General features: G+C 48.8%; 1 protein-coding gene across 1 annotated transcript; it reads right to left on the bottom strand.

The window, feature by feature from the left end:
- Nucleotides 1–582: 582 nt before the first annotated feature.
- On the bottom strand, nt 583–10,768 carry LOC126413246 (mucin-5AC-like; the record flags this gene model as incomplete). The annotated part of the gene is made up of 4 exons (XM_050083148.1): nt 583–3,486; nt 3,954–4,012; nt 4,133–4,307; nt 10,724–10,768. Coding segments are annotated over 4 exons (3,183 nt in total), but the record flags the coding sequence as incomplete, so codon positions are not given.
- Between the last annotated feature and the right edge of the window lie 581 nt (nt 10,769–11,349).

The following is an 11,349-nucleotide window of genomic DNA, read 5'->3' as shown; positions in this document are numbered from 1 at the left end:
CTTTGGAAATGTGGTGTTACAGATGAATGCTGAAGATTAGATGGGTAGATCACATAACTAATGAGGAGGTGATGAATAGGATTGGAGAGAAGAGAAGTTTGTGGCACAACTTGACTAAAAGAAGGGATCGGTTGGTAGGACATGTTCTGAGGCATCAAGGGATCACCAGTTTAGTATTGGAGGGCAGCGTGGAGGGTAAAAATCGTAGAGGGAGACCAAGAAATGAATACACTAAGCAGATTCAGAAGGATGTAGGCTACAGTAGGTACTGGGAGATGAAGAAACTTGCACAGGATAGAGTAGCATGGAGAGCTGCATCAAACTAGTCTCAGGACTGAAGACCACAGCAACAACTATACATGGCTACACTCCATACAAATATTTTCAGAAACGACTTCCTGACACTTAAAGCTATACTCGATGTTAGCAAATATCTCTTCTTTAGAAACGCTTTCCTTGCCATTGCCAGTAAAGCAACTTAGTTCTACGACTGACTGCGTTGCGTGCACCCACCCCATGGAGGGCAACCTGATGCGTTTCATTAGTTTATTTCGAAACTAGGTTGGAATGGGTAAGGCTCTTTTAGTTTGGAGCGTAAGAGCGGCACAGAGGGTGTCTAGGCTGAGGCGAGCTGCGGTGGGCGCTACTCACGTCCCACAGGTCGAGGAAGCCCCGCCCCTTGGACGCCTGCCCGCCGGCGCGCTCCTCGTCGTCGTCTTCCTCGTCGTCGCGGTCGTACTTGTGTATCTCGTGCAGCCGCTGCTGCTGGTCGTCCTTGCCGGCCTGCGACGCGTCGCCCGCCAGAATCGTCTTGGTCGCGGTCGCACTCGACGTCGTCACGGAAACGGCCGTCGCGGTCGGGACAGGTTTCGTCACCGGGGCGACCGCCTTGTGCAGCGGCAGCGGCGGCGTCATCGGCGACCCTGCGGCGGTCCCGGAAGGAGGGGTGGCCGCCACGGGAGACCGCACCGACGACGGCGTGGGTGCGCTGTTGGCCGGCGACGCGACCCCGGAGGGCGCCGGCGAGTGGCAGGGTGGCGGCAGCGCCGGCGGTGGCGGCGTCGGCGTCGGCGTCGCCGGGGACAGCGACCTCGACGCGCAGGGCGTCGACCGCGGGACCGACGCCGCTGCCGCCCACGACGGCGGAGCGCCGACCGCCACGGGCGACGCGGCTCCGGTGCCGCCCCAGCCCGGCGGGGAGCCGGCCTTCCCCGCGAGCACCGCCGTCGCCGGGGCCCCGTGCGGCAGGCTCGTCGGCAAACTCGCCACCAGCGGCACCGGCTGCAGCGGCTTCTGCCCCGTCGCGCCGGGCGCCGACACGAACGCCGGCGGCGCAGCCGGGGGGGCGGTGACGGCCCCCGTCGCGGCCGTGACGGCAGAGAACGCCTTCGTCACGGAGGGGACGGTCCTGGTGAAGGCCGGTGTCGTCCCGGAGGCGGAGGGCGCCGTCGCCGTGATGGGAGCCACCCTGCCCACGGCCGACGCTGCCGTGGCCGTAACGGGCGTGAATATCTTTATACCGGAAGGCGACAGCCTCGAGACGGGCGTCACCGCAGATGTGACAGCCTTAGGCAGGACGGGCACTGCTCTCAAATCCGCTGCTGCCGCCGTCGTCACAGGTTGCTTCTTCGCCGAAGTGGCAGTAGTAGTCGCCGGTGTTGCAGCCGCCGAATAGGTCGGCATTTTAGAGACGGCCGCAGCCGCTGTCGTAGCAGCAGGAGTCACACTGCCAGGGACAGTCTTCGCTGGCGGCGCCGCGCTGCTGCTCGTCACAGCTGGCCCGACACTCGTGCCCACTGGGGTCTGCTGTGCCGCTGAAGTCGCCGGAGTTGTTTTTGTAGCAGCTGCCGGCACTGCAGTTGACGTCTTCGGCACAGCGGGTGGCAGTACCTTAGCTCCCTGCTGCTCTGCTACACTCGTTTTTCGATCGGTCGCTTCTTGCGGCGCTGGGACCACACTTCCGTTTTTAGTCGCGGAGGGCGTGGTACTCGCAGAAGTGGCTGTCAGCTTGGTAGTGTCTGCCTTCTGAGCTGGCGTTGTAACTGGCGCTGTCGCTGTCGACACGGCGGTAAACGTTGTCCCTGGCGCCGACTCGACAGCTATCGTCTTTGGCGCTGACGGCGCCGTCTTGAGCTCTTGGTGCGCGACGATCTTCGGGACCGAACTGGGCTCCGCCGTCTTCACAGACGGGGTCGCCTGCGGTATCGAGACTGTAGCTGGGGTAATTTTACCCGCCGATGACACGCCCGCCGTCGGAGGTGGCTTCGAAACTGACGGAGCCGTCGAGGCGACAGATGTCGCGGATCTGGGAAGCTTCGACTCTGTCGTCTTCAGAGCGCCAGTGGTGGTAGGTTCAGTGACAACGGCAGCTGTCGCAGTCACAGTCTTCGGCACTGAGGGGGCACTAGTAGAGGCGCTAGCTGTTGTCGTCGGCTTCGCCGGTGTGGCGACAGGAATCGAGGTAACGGCAGGTGTTTTTGCCACTGTGGATGCAGCCGTCGTCTTCGCGGCAGTAGGTACAGCAGTTGTTGCAGGCGTCGCCGAAGCTGTAGTTCGCGGTGTTGCGACAGCGGAGGTCTTGCCGACATCAGGTGTAGAACCTTTCTGATCGCTCGGCGCTGGAGCCACACTCTCCGGTTTCGGAACAGACTGAGCAGCGGTCGTGGGAATTGCGCTAACCTTCTCCTTCGCCGTCGACGGGGCAGACGGCTTACCACTCTTGTCCGTCGACGTCTTGGCCTCCGTAGCGGCAGCACTACTTACACTAGTTGCGGACGTCACTTTTGCGTCAGCCTTTGGAAGAGCTGTAGACGTAGATTTCGCCTGCGTTGCAGAAGTAGAAACCGAAGTAACCGGAGACGTTTTCGACACCGACGGGGCTGTTGTGGCGCTCGGTGTTGTGGTAGGTTTCGTACTGGTAATTGCAGTAGTTTTCGGCTGTTTCGAGGGATCAGTTTTCGAGGTCACAGGAGACGTTTTAGACGGCGGCTGTGCTGTTGTAACAGGCACAGAAGCAGGTGGGAGCTTCGCAGCAGCGATCTGCGTAGGTTTTCCAGTTACCTGTGGAGCTTTCGCGTTACTGCTCGTCGAAGTAATCGGAGACTGGACAGTAGTGGTACTCGGAAGTGTTGCAGACTTCGGGGATGTCGTCTTCGCGTGTGTAGCCGCCTTCGACATTGACGGAGCACTGGTCGCAGGGGACACGGTCTTAGGTGCCGCAGACTTGGAAGCCACTGTGGTAGGTTTCGGGACGCCGCTCGTCGAAGACACTGGTGGTGTCGAAGACACCGGAAGAGCACTCGTCACGGCACTCGACGGTTTCGGGTCTTTAGCCGCGGCAGTTGTGGTAGTTTTAGCCTGCACCGACGTAGCTGGAGGCGTCTTCGAAGCCGGTGTGGCACTAGTAACACTCGGGGTGACAGACTTCATAGTCGCCGTCGTCGGCTTAACTGCAGCAGACGGTGCACTCGTCTTCGATACTGACGCCTTCGAGGGCGCCGAAGCAGACGCGGTCGCCGGTTTCGTCTTGGGCGGCATCTTGCCTGTGGAAGAGCTGGGCGCAGTTTTTGGCGGAGAGCCACCACCGGCAGCAGCAGGAGCCGCGGACTTGGACGCCGGAGCCCTGGTGGTAGCAGTGGTGGTTTTGGGCGCAGCCGCTGCCGGCGGCGATGTCTTGGCCGGCGCCGCGCTAGTGGAGCCGCTGACGGGCTTGGAAGCCGCCTTGGCGGCCGCTTCTGCAGGCTTCACGGTGGCAGGTCTGGCTGTCCCGGCGGGTGCGGCGGTGGTGGTGGCCGGCGCAGCGCCGCTGCCCTCAGCTGGCGTCGAGGTCCCGCTCTTACCGCCCTTAGAAGACGACATCGCGCCGAGTTGTCGGACACCTCCGCCGCAGGTGTCTGGCGGCCGCTGACGGTGACCGCGTGCAGCGACTAGAGGGCCAGCGGGAGGCGAGAGGCGAGCGGCGGCGGCGGCGGCGGGGGCGGCGTACGGGCGGCCAGTGTGGCTCGCAGCAGCGCTGGAGCGGGACTGGGCGCTCGGCCGCCGGGAGGCGGCGGAGGCGGCGGCGGCGGCGGCGGCGGCGGCGATCAATAGGCGCCGGAGCAGACGCGCGCCCCGCGCTCACTGACCTATCTACGGGCGCGCGGGCCTTGCCCAAAAGGCGGCGCAGTACGCCGCTCCGGCACATCTGGGCCACGCCGAACATTCCGCCGCCAGCACTCCACCCTGCTCACTAATTCACGGCTTCTCGTTGCTTCCGCTTCTGTACCGTGTAGCAGCGTCAGTTTTATGTCTGTAAGAGGCGCGTTACTCTGCACAGTTACGTCGTAGCTTTTGACCGGGACTAGCAGGTTAAAGTTCCCGTCTGACCATTCGTATTTATGCTGTATACTATTTTTTCAGACCACACGAATTAAATGCAGTGGCGTGGTACTCGCTAGACTGGACGGTATCCGCACCTAATGAGTACCGAAGTGCCACGCATAAATCCGAGATGTTTCCGGTACTCTTATCTCGGGTTCTAATAGCGATAAAAAGGTAGGGTCAAGTGTTTAGAATAGGCCTTGCCATAGGGATCATTTGTGTACCCAATAGAAGCATCGTCTTAGTATCACTGTCCTACAGAAAGTACAAACATCGTCCTGCACATGGATCAAATCAGTTGATTCTTTCTACATTTGATGATATCTACAGTGGACGTGATGGGACTTATGGAGGCGCCATTAGTTCATGGGCGGTTCCTCGAAAATCCTAACAAAAAGAGTTGGTAAAACTATGAACATAGCTGCTAAGATTCAGTGACCGTGTCAGAATTATGTTAGAACAAATAAGCCCTCGGTCACAAATATTAAGTCAAAATTGATCAGGTTTCGACGCTACTATGAGCGTCCTCTTCAGAATTAAACTAACTGTTCTAAAATATATTACGTATATAATACATCAATAAAATTAAAGTTTATACTGATTGGAACACTTGTTCACGCAAGTACGAGCAGCCCTTAGTGGCTCGCCATCTTATTTAAAACTATTCATGACGTTGCCTTTCCGGCTCAGATTTTTTTAAAATGTGACTTGCAAGTACTGCATCTCTTTCCAGTCAGTACAAAATTTAATTTTATTAATGTATTATATACATATATATTTTGACTTAATATTTATGACCGAGGGCTTATTTGCTCTAACAAAAAGGGTTGGTTTTTTTACTGTAATTTCGCCTTCACGAATGGATCAAACCCCTGCCGAGAATTGAGGAACTGCTACGCACAGAAAATGGCTGAAACTTTTGCGATGTATCCCTATGATCCCGATGTCGAACAACCTTGAAAATTTTCTTTATGTCTTCATCCGTTTCGAAGCTACGGAGGTTCAAGATTACCCTATTACCGCACGTAAAATCCGGCATGATGCGAAATCTAAATAATAGATAATCGCATCAAATTGCCCACGTTTTAATGGTATGAATATGTTCCTATTTATTTAAAAGACTGACTGACAATGGAGAACCACTTGCCTCATTCTACCCTTCTCAGCATCTTTAACAACTTTCCTAAAAAAATTTGGCATCCGAACATATCCGCACTACTTTATGCTAAGAAGGAAGGTGGCACTGGCAAATATATGGTAAATATGTACTGGGTAATAGTAGCTGTGTTACAGAAACAGCAATGGAGACAATGGCAGTTTGAGAGAAAGACAGGGACACTCTGGCAGTGGAACGTGGTTGACAGTGACAGACCAGTGCTAGGAGGAAAGTGAGGGAGGAAGGTGCGGGGGGGGGGGGGGAATAAAGAGAAAGAGGATGTGGTCACAGCCAGTGATAACGAGAGACGGGTTATATGACAATGACAATGAGGTTAAGGGAGATGTTAACACTGAGAAGAGACAGCAACAGTAGGGAGGAAGGAATGAGATACTAGCAGGAAGTGAGAGCAAGAGGGAGAGAGAGACACTGAGAGTGTAGGACCGAAGGAGGTTGTGTCTGTGAGAAGGTAACAATGACAGAGAGACACAAACTAATAATGACATTGAGTTGGGCTGAATCAGTGAGTGGAAAGGGCAGTACGATAGCTTGTGGGAATTTGATGTGAGTTGAGTGTTAGAAAAAGAGCGAATATGTTCGCACGCCAAAATTTTTGGAAAAAATTTTAAAGGTCGTAAGGAAAGTAGAATTAGGTAGCTGGTACCTGGCTCTGAGCACTATGGGTCATCAGTCCCCTAGAACTTAGAACTACTTAAACCTAACTAACCTAAGGACAGCACACAACAACCAGTCATCACGAGGCAGAGAAAATCCCTGACCCCGCCGAGAATCGAACCCGGGAACCCGGGCGTGGGAAGCGAGAACGCTACCGCACGACCACGAGCTGCGGACTAGGTATCTGGTACCCAACTTTTCAGTCAGAATATTTTAAATAAACAGCAACATATTCGCATTTTTTGTGCTCCGATAGGGGTATTTTTCCGCTGGTAAATAAACTTTCGCTATTTGGGCAAGTGTGGGCGCAAAACTATTTACCTCATGAGTACGCAACTTTATAGGAACGATGTTCAAACTGTGCACTGCAGCGTTTGCGTTCTTAGTAATGTTAATGTCATAAATTAGCGTTAGTCGCCGGCACTTTTACGGCGACGTAGATTTGAAGCACAAGCATCAGTGTGCATTACACAAACTGTCCTGAATGTACATGGTCGTCACACTGAGCAACGTTTGTAATCCATAACGTAAACATTGAACGCAATTAACAAAAATTGTGTTACCCTCTCACGTGTAAATTAAAACGTGTTTCTTTCAGTGGCTTATTCACTATTTCTCTTGCGCGTGTCGTTACAAATGCTTCCACAAAGTTTTATTGCCCCCACGTGCACTCATTTTTCATGGAGACTCTCTCGGGCAACAGAAGTTTAATTATAACCACCCTGTAGGTTACCAGCATTTTAGTTCCCTATCTTTGTCAAACTGAACTTTTAATCCACCTCTAATGATCAATACGACGGCGAGACGTTAATCCTGAACATTCCCGAAAATTCCTGCAAAGAGTCCTTGCAGAATAATGTTTTGGTTCACGTTTGCCTGTATATGGTAGGTGGACTGGAAAAGTAATTTCTCATGCTATGCACGCTTTCACGGCCGCTATTTGCGTTCTCGGTTATGTTTGTTTTATGGGCATTTGGCCGTAGTCCGAGTCATATTTCTGTGCGTAATGTTTCGTCTTCTACTGCTGCGGACATCACCAGAGGCTATAAAGGTTCAGATAGCAGTCACAGTTCTGTAGAAACAGTTCGACTAGCAGAGCTGCTTTAAGTTTGCTACTTTTTCCCGTTTGAAGACTGTCATGGTGTCTTCAACATTGGAATATAAAACGTGAGGCATAGAAATATGCATTGCACCACAGCCTAAGATCCATAAAATAAAAATAGCGAGAATAATTGGTATTGCTGCAATTTTCAGTGTGCGAAAGCTGGTTTGGTGCAGTTCTTCTCGCTGTTCCATCCTGTGCAGACCTCTTCGTCTCCGAATAGTTATTCCAACTTTCACCAATCTGTCTCTGCTTACAGTATTCATCTCTTGGTTACCTCTACAGTTTTTACCATCCAAATATTACATCTACATCTGCGTGATTACTCTGCAATTCACAATTAAGTGCCGGGCAGAGAGTTCACCGGACCACCTTCAAGATATTGTCTACTGTTTCGCTCTCGAACAGTGCGCTGGAGAAAACGAACAGTTACATATTTTCGTGGGAGCTCTGATTTCTCTATCTTGTTATGATGATCATTCCTCATTATGTAGGTGGGCGCCAACAAAATATTTTCACACACTGAGGAGAAAGTTTGTGATTGAAATTTCATGAGAAGGTCCTTCCGAAACGAAAAACGTCTTTGATTTAGTAATTGCCAACGCAGTTCGCGTATCACATCCACTTTCTCCCTTGCTTCGCTGCCGTTCTTTGAACGTTTTCGATGGCTTCCGTCAGTCCTATCTTATACGGATCGCAGGCTGCGCAGCAGTACTCCAGAACAGGGCGGACAAACTTAGTCTAAGCAGTCTCTTTAGTAGACCTGTTGCATTTTCTCAGTGTTCTGCCAATGAATCTAAGTCTTCGATTTTCTCTACACCTGCGTTATTTATGTCATTGTTCCAGTTGATGTTATTCGTAACTGTAATCCCTGAGTATTTAGTTGAATTTACGGCCTTTATATTTGCATGATTTATTGAGTAACCGAAATTTAGCGGATTTCTTTTAGTACTCATATGGATGACTTCACACTTTTCGTTATTTGGATCAATTTATCACTTTTCGCATCAAACAGATATCTTATCTAAATCGTTTTGCAATTCGTTTTGATCATCTGATAACTTTGTAAGACGATAAATGACAGGCTCTTCCACAAACAATGTAAGAGGGCTATTAAGATTGTCTTCTAAATTGTTTATGTATTTCAGGAGCAGCAAAGGGTCTATAACACTTGGGGAACGCTAGATATTGCTTCTGTTTTACTCGATGACTTTCCGTCAGCTAGTTCGAACTGTGACCTTTCTGACAGAAAATCCCAAATCCAGTCGCACAACGGAAACGGTACACCCCAGGCACTTAATTTGACTAGTAGCCACCTCTGAGAAACGGTTTAAAAAGCATTCTGGAAACCTAAAAGTATAGTATCAATTTCTAGATCCCTGTCAGTACCACTCACTACTTCGCGAGAATAAAGAGATAGTTGTGTTTCATAACAACGATATTTTCCGAATCCGTGTTGCTCTCTGTCAATAAATCGTTTTGTTCAAGGTGATTCGCAATGTTCGACAATAGTATATGTTCTAGAATACTACTGCAAAACGACGTTAGCGAGGATGGCTTGTTATTCCGCGTATTACTCCTTTTTTCTTTCTTGGGAATTTATGTGACTTTGGCAACTTTCCAGCCTTTGGGTATGGATCTTTCAGCGACCGAGCGGCTGTATATCATTACAAAATATGCAGCCATTGTATCAGCAACCTGAACCTCACTGATATACTTTCTTGACCCCAGGTTTTGCCTTTATTAAGTGATTTAACCTTCTTTTCTACAGCAAGGATATCTACTTTAAAGTTGCTCATGTTGGCAATAGTTCTTGATTGGAATTTTGGAATATTTACTTCGTCTTCTTTGGTGAAAGAATTTTGGAAAACAGTATTTAATAATTCTGCATTTATGGCACAATTATCAGTAACATCACCATTGTTGTCGCCCAGGGAGGCTACTGATTGTGTCTTTATACTGGTGTACTTTACAGACGACGAGAATGTCTTTGGATTTTCTGCAGATTTCAAAACATAATATCGATGTGGAAACTATTAAAAGTATCTCGCATTGAAATTTTGGGCTTCTGTAAAACTTCGGCAATCTTGAGGGATTTTGCGTTCTTTTAAATGAGACACGTTTTCAGTGCTTCTCCAACAGTGTTCTTACTTGTTTTGTGTATCATGGTGAACCAGTACCATCGCCTATTAATTTATTTGGAATATATGTATATACGTATATATGGATATACTATTTCTTTGTACTTAAACCGATTATTTTTATATGATTCTTTAAATAGATGCATTTTTCGTTTATTTTTGGTGGGTTTCGATATTACGGCAGTCAGTCTTGCTACAACACCTCTGGTCACTAATCTCTGTATGTATCACGGTGCTCCAATTTGCTCAGGATTATTCGTTCTTAAGAAGTCAAGTATTCCCTCTACTACCAAACTGACGACTCCTTTATGCCTCATGATGTGTCCTCCCAACTGGCCCCTTCTTTAAGTAAGATTTCTTTTTTTTTTCCAGTTCGATGAAATACCTCCTCATTTATTTCTCGGTCCACCTATTTAATGCTCACCATTCGTCTGTAGCATTTCGGAAGCTTCTGTTCTCTTCCTGTCTGGGCTGCTTGCCGTCTAGGTTTCTCTTCCGTACAGGGCAGACTCAAAACAACTGCCCACAGATTTCGTAACTCTTAAATTTAACGGGACGTTAACAAACTCTTCTTTTGTAGAAATGTTTTTTCTTACTAAACCCAGACTGTATTTTAGATCATCTGTGATTGCGTAACGATCATTTATTTTGCTACTCATATAGCGGAACTCCTTTTGGCACTTCTAGTGTCTGATTCCCCGAGAAAGTTCCCTCACCAGTGCCTCATTTCATTCGACTATATTACACAACCATTGTTTTATTTTTAATGATTTCCGTCTTAGAATTTCCTTTCAATACACTACCCATTCCTTTCACTACTTTTCGAAGTCTTTTCCTGTCTCTGATAGAATTACAATGTCATCAGCCAACATCAAACATTTTAATCATTCTGTATGTTTTTGTATTGTCTTTCCAAACTTCTCCTTCGTTTGGTTTCATGCTTACTCAGTGCACAGATTAAATAATATCAGGCAGAAACCACAACCCTGACTAACTCCCTTCTCAACGACTGCTTTTCTTTCCTGACCTCCGATTCTTATAAATGCAATCAGATTTCTGTATAAGTTGTAAACACTTTCGGATCCCTATATTTTATCCCTGCTATCATCAGAATTTCAAAACGTGTATTCCAGTCAATACTGTAAAAAGATTTCTGTGAACCTACAGATGCTATAAATTTAGGTTAGCCTTTATTTAACTATTTTATCTTCTAAGATAAGCCGTAAGGGTCAGTATGGTCTCGCATGACCCTACATTCCTCCGGACAAAAACTAATGTTCCTTGATGTCTGTTGTTGTTGTTGTTGTTTATGGACTGTACGACGCTCAACGGTGAGTTTATGAGCGCACTTACAAATATTAAAAGAAACGAATATGGATAAAAGGGCTAAAAGCGTTGGCACACTCTCTCAGCCACCTCACTCGCGTTGACCCACTCAATCACTCGATATCACAGGCAGTAAAACAGAGAAGAAGTAGAGAAAGGTACACCTCGGAAGAAAATGTAAGTAAAAAGGCAGAGGAGCTATAACGGCACAGGTATATGTGACTGGCTGACCACTTAAAAGAAAAAAAAAAAGTGAGTCAGTGACTCTGTTAACACATTAAGAGGAACTTTCCTAAATTTTTGAAAGCAACTCAGACTGATCACAAAAATATGTAATCACATCCGTTTCAATGAGGGCAGATCTACTGGCAAATCTGCCGTTGCCATCTAGCTGAAAAGAAAATACAGTCTAGTAAAACTTGGCTCACAGTAATCTCAACACCACTAGCGCCACACTTTGAAAGATCCTTTCGCCGTAGCAAGAGGTCTGCGTCAGAAGACTGTGGCCCATGCGAAGACGAGTGAGGAGTTCCGCATCCCATCTTCGTGAATGAAAGGAGGCAGTGGGCTTTACTAGACGCAGCTTATTA

Source organism: Schistocerca serialis, chromosome 7 (genome assembly GCF_023864345.2).
Source record: "Schistocerca serialis cubense isolate TAMUIC-IGC-003099 chromosome 7, iqSchSeri2.2, whole genome shotgun sequence".
In the NCBI taxonomy this organism is placed as follows: domain Eukaryota; kingdom Metazoa; phylum Arthropoda; class Insecta; order Orthoptera; family Acrididae; genus Schistocerca; species Schistocerca serialis.
Note: the sequence above shows the minus strand (reverse complement) of the source record. Positions and strands in the feature narration are given on the sequence as shown.